General features: G+C 51.1%; 2 protein-coding genes across 4 annotated transcripts in view; one reads left to right on the top strand and one right to left on the bottom strand.

Moving 5' to 3' along the window:
• The first annotated feature begins 302 nt into the window (after positions 1-302).
• Positions 303-1,115, top strand: LOC101661745 (testis-specific H1 histone). The gene has a single exon (XM_004711508.1). The coding sequence runs from the start codon at positions 303-305 to the stop codon at positions 1,113-1,115; it is 813 nt and encodes a 270-aa protein (XP_004711565.1).
• Positions 1,116-8,384: 7,269 nt separating this feature from the next.
• The window catches only part of ZNF641 (zinc finger protein 641), a 9,104-nt gene continuing 5,171 nt past the window's right edge, over positions 8,385-12,317 (bottom strand). For all 3 annotated transcript variants that reach the window (XM_004711425.4, XM_045287343.1, XM_045287344.1), the window contains 2 exons: positions 11,879-11,992; positions 8,385-10,463 (listed from right to left, as the gene is read on the bottom strand). In XM_004711425.4, the coding sequence (XP_004711482.1) occupies positions 9,709-10,463; positions 11,879-11,992 (869 nt within the window). In that variant the 3' untranslated portion in view covers positions 8,385-9,708. The remainder of the gene's footprint in view (positions 10,464-11,878; positions 11,993-12,317) is intronic.

The following is a 12,317-nucleotide window of genomic DNA, read 5'->3' as shown; positions in this document are numbered from 1 at the left end:
GTCTTATGACTTATGGCAATTTATGAGGTTGCACAACCCCTAGAGGGGACAAAGAACTGGGATCGTTCCAGCCCACCTGGTAACTACTGGGCCTCCTGGGCTCCTGCTCATTGCTGGTGGGGGGCGTGGTAGGACACAAGCGGGTAAGATGTCCTTGGGGTTTACCCAGAAGGGCGTGGTGTCTGATGGATTGTGGATGAGACGCTCCCAGGCTTTGTGACGTGGCCCAGCGCCCTCTGACTAGATCACGTGGTGTCCACGTGGCCCACAGTCAGTGACCCAGCCGAGGGGGCCCGGGGGTCATGGAGAAGCCAGTGGTGCTGGTGGAGCCCAGTGAAGAATCCCTGGGTGCTCAAGCGAATCCCCGGCCGCCCGTGGAGAAAATGGTCAGGGGACCTGCCATGCGGCAGAGCTCGCGCTCGGTCCTCAAGGTGTCCCAGCTGCTGCTCCGGGCCATCTGTGCGCACAGAAGGCTGACCATGCCCACCCTCAGGAAGGAGCTGGGCAATGCTGGTTATGAAGTGAGCAGGAGGGTGGGCCGCCAGTCGCGAGGTGGCCCGAGCCGGCCTCAGGGGAAGGGCGCGCTCCTCCGGGTGAGCGGCAGCAACGCCGCGGGCTACTTCAGGGTCAGGAAGGTTCTCAGACCCAAGAAGAAGCCGGCTCGCAGGAGGCTGGAAGAATCCTCGGTTGGTCTGAGGAGGGTCTTGGCCACTCCCCGGGTCCTGCGGAGGCGCCGCACGCTGCGCAAAGCGGCCAAGAAGGCCAGGGAAGTGTGGAGGCGGGACGCGAAAAGGAAGAGGCTGCGCAAGACGAGAGGCAGGGGCCTGGTGCGTCCCAAGGCCAAGGTGGGAGCCAGACCCAAGGTGAAGGCCAAGGGAAAACCACGGACCAGGAAGGAAGCGCAGAAGCCGGACCCACGAGAGGACGGGAGAGCCAGCTCAAGCTCAAAGCCCCCGGAGAAGAAGAAGCAGGAGACGCCGGTGAAAAGGACCCCCCTGAAGCCAACCCAGGCCAAAACCGACCTCACCTCCACCTCGGTCGGCCAGGGCGTAAAGGCTGCTCAAAAGGCGTCCACTAAATTCGAAAGCTCCAAACCTGCAATGGAGACTCCCTAGGGGGAGAAGCTGCTTCCCCCTCGGGACACCACCACCCGAGGGGGCACAAATGCCGGTCGTCTTGGCTCCATGGGCAGCAGCTCCCACACCACTGAAATGGACAAACTATTTACAAGATCTTTCCATCACGCTGTGTCTGTTTCCTTGTTGAAGCTTGGGCGTAGGGTGGGGTGGGGGTGGGGGGGCAGTAAAAAGGGTGGGTGTGAAGGTCTGGCTTGTCCAAAGGGCGTTTGAGGCGAGCAGAAGAATGGGGCTGAGCTGCTTAGGCTGCCGCTGCAGGATCTAGGAACGGGCTTTTCAGAGGGAAAGAAGAAAACCAGGAGCTTCACCAGGTCAGACAGACGTGTTATTAAATCTAAATTGAATTTTGGGGAGGGGGCAAAATAAGGGAGGGGTTGGGGGCATCAAGGGGACAAAAGAAGAGAAGACTGGTCCCATTGACTAAAAGTGTTCGCACCTGAAATTCCTTTTAAGGAAACCCCTTCTCTCTAAAAAGTTTTCAGTTTTTGCTGTAAATTGGTAACTTGTCCCCAGCTGAGATAGTTTGTGAAAGGGTGGGCGGGCACCTACCTGTGCCCATTGCTGTGTGTTGAATATATGTACACATTACTCATGAATGGGGTGGTGGTGTGCAGGAGCAGAAAACTGTATTACTGGATTAGTGCCTATGAAACCAGGATTCTAGTCCGAGTTTTGGGACTCTGGCCTTAACTGAATTATCGCTGAACCGTTCTGCTCTGGGAAACCTTCAGAGTGGGCTAGCATCGTTTAGGTGCTTTCAGTTGTCGGTAAAATGCTGAGGGGCCCCGGGGCAGGGAGCTAAAGCATTGTGACATGTACTTTACTTGTCAGAGTGCAACAATAAGGAAATAGCAGTTGGGAAAACACTAACTTCTGAGAAAGGGAATTATGAAAAATTATAGGGTGCATATCAGGAATATAAGGAGATATAGACAGCTAGATAATATCTAGGTGTTTCGCTTAAAGTACAGCAATATATAGATAGTGGAGAAAGCGGGGAGGTGGCTGCCTAGTGGATAAGCTTTGGGCTGCCATCCACAAGATCCACAGTTTGAAACCTGCAGTCCCTCCGTACAGAGTTAGTTTTGGAGACTCACGGGGCAGGTCTACCTTATGCTATCGGGTGGCTATGAAGTGTCATCGACTCCATGACAGGTTTTAGTTTAATATTTGTCTCCTCACACCTTCAGAAGCATTTCTTTAAGTTCACCCCAGCAACAGCAAGATGCATTCAAAAAGTCAAGGGATTTGAAAGAGCAATGAAGATTGAGGGGGTTGATATCAGGAGGGTTGGGGTGATATTGGAAAGGGCATTGGTAGGAAGGTAAAGAGAAGATGTAGGGATATCAAGAGTCTGCTCTGGAGCAGGCTGGGAGGTCTGGGGCTCGATGAACCATCACAGCTGTCCTTCTCCACCTTTCCCCAAGCTGCCCCCTCGCCGTTCATGTATTTCTTTGGGTTCAAGATAAGACTTGTCAAAAGTGTATTACTTCAAGTTGAAAGTAATAGCAAGAGCGAAGGCAAGCATAAGAAGCCTGGACCACAGGTTGGGTGCTGTAAAGAAAGCGGCAGAGACAGCTTTGCTTACACCGATCACGGTGAACCTGGGTCGCTCTCAACATGTCACCTGGGGTTCAACTCTCTGAGGGGCTTACAAGGGGACGTCCCTAGCACGACTCTGGGGTTGAGTTCATCTTTAAAATGTGTGCTCAGGCACCTGGATCCCATAACCCTAGTGCAGCCTCTGTGCTCCCATCGGCTCTAGTCTGCAGGTTGGCTGGCGAGCCGCCTCTGGTCTGTGGCACTTTCGATCCCCGCACCGCGTGCAGCCAGTTGCAGCAGGGCCGCAGGAAGTAGAGCTCACCCCACCAGTGGAATCTCCAGGCAGGTTTCTGATGAGAGTTGAGGGACAGAACGGAGTCGGCATGAGAAGGAAGATCATCTCTGGCTCTTCGACAGTCACCGGAGCTGCTTGGTGCCCTCTACTCGGTTGCAGCCTTTTTATTCGGGGAGAAAAGTGTGGATTGGAGGGAAACGTGGAGAAGGGGATGGGACCGAGAGGGAAGTAAGTCAGTGATACAGCCAAGCACGTTCTTTGTTCAACTAGCAGAGACCCTAATGAGCTTAGTAGATATTCCATAGTTAACGGCAGTCCGAGGGAACCAAGTCAGACAGTAGCCGGAGTTCCCGTGGCCATGGAGCAGCAATACCGTACCCAGTGCTGGGTTGGATCGAATGTGGACACCCCAGCGACAAAACTTCCCGGCGGAGGGTGCACTAGAGGGCTAAAGACTCCCCGGGAGCCAGAGATCATATTTATGCTGGGTTTCCCCCAGGCTAGGGGAGCCGCCCTTGACACACAGGCACTCAAAAAGTTGCCTATCTTACCTTCTCAGGCGTTCTCATAGCTAACAAACCTTGGGTGGAGGAAGCTGGGACTTGGAAAAAATAAATACCTGCAGGACGCGGGCATCCCCTACATTGACAAAAGAAAACGTAACACAACAAAGCATGCATCCTGGTGGTGCTGTGGTTACTGCAAGGTCTGTGAACTGCAAGGTCGGCGGTTTGAAACCACCAGTTGCTCTTCGGGAAGGAAGACTGGAAATTCTATTCCCACAGGTGCAGTCCCGGCACCCAGTGGGGTCCTTGCGGCAGCGAATTTGCTTTTGGAAAGCAAATTGGGAGGGGAAGCTGAGAGGAGGACGCGCGCCGCCTTTTGGACAAATGGTGGCAGTGGCAGGAAAAGGAGAGAGGAGGGAAAAGGAGACTGAAGACAGCCGCAGCCTTCTAAGTGCCCCCCAAACCCTTTGACCTTGCACAAGTCAACACTGGTGGCAGGTTTTCGACGGCCGGTTGCGTTCTCTCTCGCGCGCCCTGGGAGAGGAGCAGGAGGCGGCGGCAAGACCACGGTGTTCAGACAGCTCTGCAGCCTGCGGGGCTCTTTTCAGGGTGGGCACGGAGCGGTGGCATTTTCCTCCCACGATTTTGAGGAAAAGAGAATGCCTTTTTGATGTTGGCGCTGCGGTGACTAGGCTACCACTTCCACCTGGTAAACAGTCTGGCTTAGAATCTCACCTGTGCATGGCATCCCTTTTCTAGACGAGCCTGGCTGTCTCCCACAGCCTAGGAGCACTCTGACAGGTGTCTGCCTTGTCCACGACCCCAAACACCCCCAACCAGTTGCCTTCCAGTCACCTTTGACCCACGGCAAATGGCGCTCCGAAGTAGATTCCAGGCCTTTTCTTCGGAGGTTCCTCGGGGTGGAACCAAACTGCCAACCTTTCGGCTCCGGGTGGAGTGTTTGTGCCGTCCGGGGCTCCTGATCTTGTCTGTGTTGTTCGTTGTCACGTCTTCAACTCAGGACGGCCCTGGGTGTGCAGCACCTTATGGTGCACTATAAGGCGTTTTATGTTTTTAACTTTCGATTGTGAGCATATCACAGGGCTACATTCAACACACAAGGCTACAAGTCATCCACGTGTGACTTCAGGGCACCCACTGCGTACAGCAGTGCCATCATGGCCTCCGTGTGCTGCCTGCTTCCCTTCCTTCTCGTTCCCAACCCTCTGAGTCTGTCCTCGTCGATGCTGCCCTTCTGACCTCCAGTGACGGGCGATACTAACATGAGGATGGGTTCAGTTCCAGACATGAAGGGTGATTAAGGGCTACATAGTCTTGGTATGTCCCACCAGTCTCTATCCATGCCAGTAAGTCTGCTCTCTTTTATGATTGTTTCTTTTCTTTTCTTTTCTGAGACAGACTTGTGTGTCTCAAAAGAATTTAAGTCAGTTTCACGTTTCCTTGTCCTCCTCTCATAACCACTCCACCAGTGTTTAGATCTGCATCACTCCCCTCTCCTTTGGATGGGGAGAGACCAGTCGCTGCACCCTGGATGACTGCTCCCAACACTCCAGTTGGTTCTCACCAAAGTAGGATGGAGAACACATTCTGGGGCACTGTTATGCCAACGGACCTTAGTGTCTGTCCCACGAGACTGGTCTTGATCACTCGAGCTCAGTGACATTCCCTCAAGGTATTGGGTTGTCTAAGTGGCTGTCACATTGTCCCCTGCATGCTCTACCACATTCTCAACTAAATTTCCAACAAAGGCAAATACACATTGAGTTAGTTAATTGTGCCAGCCTGGCTGATAATCACATGTGGGGCTGGTTGAAAGGCGGAGGGATAAATGGGTGGTGAAGCCTCGCCTTTCCAGTTCTCGGGTCTCTTGTTTTGTGATGGTCGCACCGGGTGCAGTTGCCTTAGCAGTTCCCTGCTTCAGCTGGCAAGATTGACTTCCTACAAGACAACCCCAAGGAGAAGCCGCATGGACCTATCCCGATGCAGCCCTGGGTGCTGGAGCAGCCGTGTGGAGACCCCTGCTAGTGCTGAGATGCTTGTTCGTTCACTGACTCAGCTTTCCTCCTGCAGTCGGCATCATTGCCTCTGTTTTGTGAGGTGGAGGACTTTGTGGACTGGTGTTGGGTTAATGTTGGACTTGTGGGCTTGGGCAGCATTGGGTTGGGATGTTTTCATGATGCACCTTTTCTTTACATAAAACTCTCTCTTATACATGAGTCGCTGTGGATTTGTTTCTCCAAAGTACCTAGACTAATACACACATATACAAATATCCTCTGTTAACCAATGTATACTCATGGGACTACTCTAACCCTCCCATCCCTGCTCACCCTGCTTGTCTATCCAATCATCTACTTGGAGAATACCGCTGCTGAGTAACAGTACTTGCCTCTATTGCCTTTAACTGTTGCACACCTCCCAGTATCCTTACAGGGTTAAAGGTTGTGACCTTACAGATTGCCAGGTCTGTATTTCTGAAGCACCTCTGGGTGGATTCAAACCTCCAGCCTTTTGGCTGGTAGTTAACAGCTTAACTGTTTGTGCCACCTAGGAACTTCCACCATGTCTATTATGCTTAGAAATCCCCACACAGTCCCTTATTGATCGCCAATCCAATTGTGAGGGTAGAAACATGGGCACAGCTAACTTCACTTTCTGCCTCCCTGCTGACTGGCCACCTGCTCTGCCTCAGAGGCCGAGCTCAGGTCTGGCAAAGGACCAGATAACTAGCAAGGGAGGGCTAGCTTCTCAGGGGCCAGTTGCACATCTTCCTTCTTGGGCTACGGGCGGGGAGTTTGCTCTTTTCTCTCCTAGATTTCTGAACCCAAATAGTATCAGAGCCCATTTTAGACAATCCCAGCCCTCATCAACCAAGGAAACTTAGTTCCTGAAATTAATGACTGCTCTCAGTCCTTTCACTGATGGAAAGGTTGGGAAAGACTCAAGATTGGAAAGGGGCGAGAAGTGAGGAACAAGCCTAGGGGGTTGCAGAAGATAAACGTGTAGCAGGTGTGAGGATCTCCTGCCCTTCTCCATTTGAGAAGGGTGAAGGAGCACCAGTTCAAAATGGAATTTGCATTTCCTAGCCAATGCCCTTAAATTTTAGCATGCATCAGGCATCCCGGTGGAATTGTGGTGGACTGGGATCTGGAGGAAGGACACTTGGGTTCTGAACAGAGCAGAGGTCCCAGAGGGGAAAGGAGACAGGTTCCTGAGGATGAACTTCCTGGCTTTACATTTTGTCCAGAGAGAACACAGAGACACTTAAAAATCCTTTTATTGAAAAGAGTAGAGAAGGCGTGGCAGTGGGAGTTGGAGGATGCAAGTTTGAGGCTGATTTCCCAGCTGGTGGGGGGAGGGAAATCACTCAAATCCACCCACCCATCTGATGGCTGTTGCTTTACTATTTTTGCTCACGGGGAGGTGGTGTTGGACCGAGGTAGAGAAAAGACAGGTACACCAGACACGACCAGAAGGGTTGTCCCTTCTGCAGAAGGCGCTTGGGCTCCGGGAGCCCTTTCAGTTGGGTGCTCTGACTGCACCTGTGCTCTGGGGGCCTCGCTTTTTCATCCTTACCATCCCTGGAGCAGATGTAAGGCGGGAGGTGGGAGGCTGCCAGCAGGTGGTGACTGAGAGGCGTGATGCCATGCCTCTGCTCTAGAAGAACTGCATCGAGGGCTCTTTGGTAGTAAGGAATGCCACCTTCCGTAAGTGCTTCACCAAGACTGGCGACAAGCTGTATTTCTCAACATGTTAGATCTTTTTAAAGTACAGAGTGAAATGTAAGCGATATCTTCTAGGCATTGACGACCATACCCTACCTTCACCTTCGGATCTATTGTTGAGTGATCGGAGCCCCTGTAATTCTTTACACTAACAAGGGAGTGACCATACTAGGTCAGGGTAACATTTCTTTGGACCTGGTCCAGCAATTCCATGGGCGGGCTCTGAACTAGCTAAATGTGTATGCAAAACTGAGTGAATTATTGGAGAAAATGTCCACTTTTTCCTCAAAAGTGAGTTTCTTCAGATTTTTAAAAGTAGCTATGATCCCCAAACAGGCTCTGAATCATTGCCTATGTATTAAGATGAGGCATGGTAGGAGGGAAATAGGAAATGGCCTGGTTCACTTTTACCACTGGAACCTGACACCTTACTATTTCCGGGGCATCTCCTAACACCAATCCCCAAAATACTCCTGTCTCTGAGGCCTGCCATTCTGCTGATCATTTTGCTCTATTTATATGAACAAATGCAAAGAGCATCCGAGGCAAAGAAGGGAGATGTTCTGAGCCATGTGTGGGGGGTGGAGGCAGGGCTGACGACATCCCGTCCACTCTAATGAGCCCAGTCAGCAAAGTGACTATTTTCAGCTTCGGTTGAGTTCAGGACTCTGAGGCACGGAGATTTACCCAGGTTTTCCTCCTCAGATGGGATATGGGGCAGTCATTAAAAAAGATGGTTGCAACTCACTTCCTCTTATCTCTTTGATTAATTCCATCAATTTTGATTGAGAAATAAATGCCGTGGGGAAACATCAGAATCTAAGCATTAAAGAGAAAACATCCCACTTTCAACCTCCTCGTTCCTTTCCCTCCCTAGCCACAAGCTGCTCTTACACACGAGGTACATTTTATGTCAGAAGATTGGTAGTGACACAATCATCAATAGAGAGAAACAATGACCGCCTTGTCAACTAACAGATACGAGAATACCTTTGTGACTCCTGGAATTATGAGTCTTAGTGTGAACACCTTTCCAGAGTTGGGAGACAAACCAACTGAGAAGCTAAGCCACAGCCATTTCCCCTGAAGTTCTGTTTCGGGGAACAAAGGAGCTACAATTCTGCCCTTTTGACTAGGCAATTGAAGTCAAACAAGAGTCATGACAGCAACTTGCAAGCACCATCATCCCTGCCCTACCTGCCTAGCACTGAACCCGCAACAGCCCACTCAGCACAAAGCCTGCTGGACATCAACAAGACACAGCTCACTTCACTGAGACCCTCTCTCCTCTCAGCCCCAAACCTCTGTGGCCCAGAGACTCAGAGCAGACCCAGGAAACCACAGTTAGGTCTTGATGGATCTCCATGATGGTGGGCAACTTAATCCATTACTTAGCCCTTTCCGCTCGGGCTCCCTTAGACAAGCAGAGGACTTCCTATCTTGAAACAGAACAAACGGAAAACCCCACACTCCCCTCAGCCCCAAAACACAGCCCCCAGAAAATCTAGCTTGTACAGTTTGCACTTAGCATGCTCTCTTCGAATACCCTGCACACTGGTATACACAGACACAAAAACACAGAGGGGTAGGGGGGTCTGTTCAAGGGGATAAAATTGGTATTTCTTCTGTGTGGGCCTGGGTCACCTGGGTGTGGAAGTGTCATCTCTTCCCACTGCAGTGTGATCTCTCAGCTGGAGAGATATGTGTGTGCAGATGGAGTGGACCGGGGTGGAGAGGTTTCCCTGTTTTTCAGCAGGTGATCGTGTGAAGTGTGGAGGGCTGTATGGGTGACAGGAGTAACGGTGACTGACCCACTGACCCACACAGCCATGAGGTCTGGCCCCCGGCTTTCATTTGGAGAAGCAAAGTGGGGCTCTGGACACCTGCTCACTGTCTCTTTTTGTGCCTATTTCCTCATCACTCTCTCACCCGGTGTTCACTAGCGAGTATCATTTGGGGTTACCGGTTCTATCGGACGTGAAATTGAGTTCTGAGGTCAAAGACATTTAGGAAACACTGCATTAGGAGAGGCTTACTGGTTTGCACTATTATAACATTTTCATAGCCTTTAGGATGTTAGTATGCATATTGTGCTAATCTATGTGCATGTGGTGTGGCAGGGAGAGCAAATCTAACCGTCATCATACCCAGAGTGATACTGAACAAAGGCTCCAACCAATCAAAATGAACCTCAGCTACAAATGGCTGCTAGTGCCGCCCCCTTGAAAACAGACTCAGGCTAAGTGTCAGCCTAGGTCGTATATACTGTTTCCCAAACGCTTTTGACCAAAGAACCCTATTTTTGGGGTAGTGCCTCACAGAACTGGTGAGAAATACGCTGCCCAATATTGGAACCTCATTTTTCCAGAGAGAGGGCTGGGGCTCAGGGGTCCCGCCACGGGGTACAGGCAAGGGGTGGCCCTGGTAGAGGTTCCTGGTAGCACCGGCTGATGGATTAGACCACAGCTGCAGAGAAATAGATTTCAAAAGACAGGGGTCCCTCTGTCCCAGCTGCTCCGGGGGGTTTGTCCTTGGTGGGTCAGCAGGTGCCTGTCCAGGTGATGTTTGCGGCCAAAACTCTTCTCACAGTGAGGGCACTGGAAGGGCTTCTCACCAGTGTGGGTCAACCAGTGTCTCACCAGGTGGTGCCTGCGGCCAAAGGTCTTCCCACACTCAGTGCACATGTGGCACTTGGGCACCGGCGGGGTGCGTTGCCGTTTTCTGGTACTGGGGCTCTCCCCAGCCTCGTGCGCGCTGCAGGATTTGCCTTCCAAATGCACTCTCTGGTGGCTGGCCAGATGCGAGCTGCATCGGAAATTCTTTCCACACTCAGAGCACCTGCAGGGCTTGTCATGCAGGTGGGTTTTCTGGTGCCGGATCAGGTGATGTCTTCGGCCGAAGCTCTTCTCGCACTTGAGGCAGCTGTAGGGCCTTTCCCCGGTGTGGGTCTGCTGATGCCTGGCGAGGTGGGAGCCCCACACAAACTGTTTCCCACATTGTGGGCATGTGTGGGGCCTTAGAAGGGAATCCATCTCTGTGTTACACAGAAGGTTGGAGAAACTATCCTCCTGAAGAAAAGGTGGGCCCAGCAGCATTCCTCGGGAGCTCCGGGGCGTGGAATCCCAGCTCTCGGCCCGTTCAGGATTCCAGAGAACGGTCTCTTCAGACACACTGGATAACATTCTGGGAGGTTCTGCTTCCAGTCCAGGGGTATCCCCTTCCTGCTCACTGCCATCTCCTGTCGAGAAGGGAAAATACCAACCCCGAGGGGGGCATGTCAGGGTGTCACCAGTGCCCAGGCCACAGATGCCCTTACATCATGACCACCAGGGCCACGCCTCCCCTCACAAGGGCCAGGAGAACAGATTCTAATGCACCAGAGTGTGCAATTGGTGCAGACGATCAGAGCCTCAGATTGGGAGACACTCCCCGAGCTTGACACCCAGCTCTCCTACTTCCCTATGCTCCCATTTCTTCTTCCGTAAAATAAGAAGAACAACACTTCTCTCTCAAGGTTGTTATCACATAAATAGCATAGTGCAGGCATCTCTCTTTTTATTATGCTTTGCAGCTATTACATTTCCCCCCCTTTTTTCTTCTACAAATCGAAGGTTTGTACTAATGCTGCACGGAGCTAAGCCTATTGAGGCCATTTTTTTAAATCCCCCAACAGCTTATGTTCACTTTGTGTGTGTGTGTGTTGGCAATTCTTACAACACTTCCAACATTCTCATGATGCTATCTATCGTACATGCAGGGCGCTCCAGTGTAGTCTAGACATGAAGTTTCTATGCACTGTGGCACTGAAAAACTTGTGTGCCGCCTCCCTTTCCTGTAGTGCTCCAGAAGTGAACCCATATAAGATGTGCCTGGACTTGCTGCAATGGTCGGAGCTCAGTCGATGGAGTCTGCTATTTTAGGGATTTCTGCTAATCACCTGCCTGAGCCATGGAAAGAGTGAAGGGGTAGGCTGTGGCCACCTGTCAAAAATACAGGCGACACACGAAAGAAGGAATGTCACTGTGCGTGGACAGTTACACCACTAACATTTACTAAAACCCTATTTTGTACCTGGCCCTGTGCTATTAAGGAATCCTGGTAGCATAGCGGGTTATGCATTGTGTCTCTGGTTGCAAGGTCAGCAGTTCGAAACCACCAATGGCTCCTCAGGAGAAAGCTGAAGTTTCTGTCTTGCGAAGATTGGCAGTCTCTGGAACCCTTACAGACATTGCTACTCTGTCTCATAGGGTCACTGCGGGCTGGAATGGACTTGACAGCAGTGAGGTGGTTTTTTAGCTGCTCTGTTGTTCCCATATGCTAACATACTTAATTCCTATATTAATTTGCAGATAAACAAGAGAGAGGTCAAATACTTTTCCAAAGTCCCACAGCTCTGGTGCAGGATTCGAATCCACAAAGTCTGGCAGCAGACGCTAAACCATTCTATTATCCTACCTTGTTTTTGAGAAAAAACAACTTCTAAATTTTTCAGCTAACTCTCCAAGGCTGCTGCGGGATTCCCCAAAAGCGAACAGCCCCTGTGGCTTTTCAGGACTGTAACTCTTTCCCGGAGTAGAAAGCCTGGCAGAGGGCTTTCTCCTGGAAGGACACAAACTGATGGCCTTCCAGAGGGACTTTATTCTAGGTCCTCACCTGTATATGTGACCCTCAGGATGTCCCTGTCCTCCAAGTCCTGAGGGTCAGGGACCCATTGTTCTTCCCCGCTTTCAGGTTGAGAAAGTATATCCAGTTTGGGGATTGGAAATCCTGCCCAGGGGAAAGGAAAATAGAGATGGCAATTAGTTAAAAAACAATTCAATAGATCTGAGAAAAAAGAAAAAAAAAAAAGGCTGTTTCCTAGAATATCCCTGAGAACTCTAGATAAGAGAGGACCAACTATAGACCTTCATTTTTTCCCCTTTCCCCCACTTCCCCCGCCCCCCACCCCTATGTCAGAAAAGTCCTTTTTTCTCCTAGAAAGGCACAGTTCTCTTCCCAGTGAGTCTGTCCTCTTCCATTGAAATCCTTCCAGCCCAACTTTCCTTTCTGGTCATCACTTCCTTTACTTCACTAGCTGTTTTCTCCCCTCCCT

Source organism: Echinops telfairi, unplaced genomic scaffold, assembly GCF_000313985.2.
Source record: "Echinops telfairi isolate 266 unplaced genomic scaffold, ASM31398v2 ScPeMD7_12;HRSCAF=54, whole genome shotgun sequence".
NCBI classification, from domain to species: Eukaryota; Metazoa; Chordata; class Mammalia; order Afrosoricida; family Tenrecidae; genus Echinops; species Echinops telfairi.
This window is presented reverse-complemented; position numbering and strand designations above follow the sequence as displayed.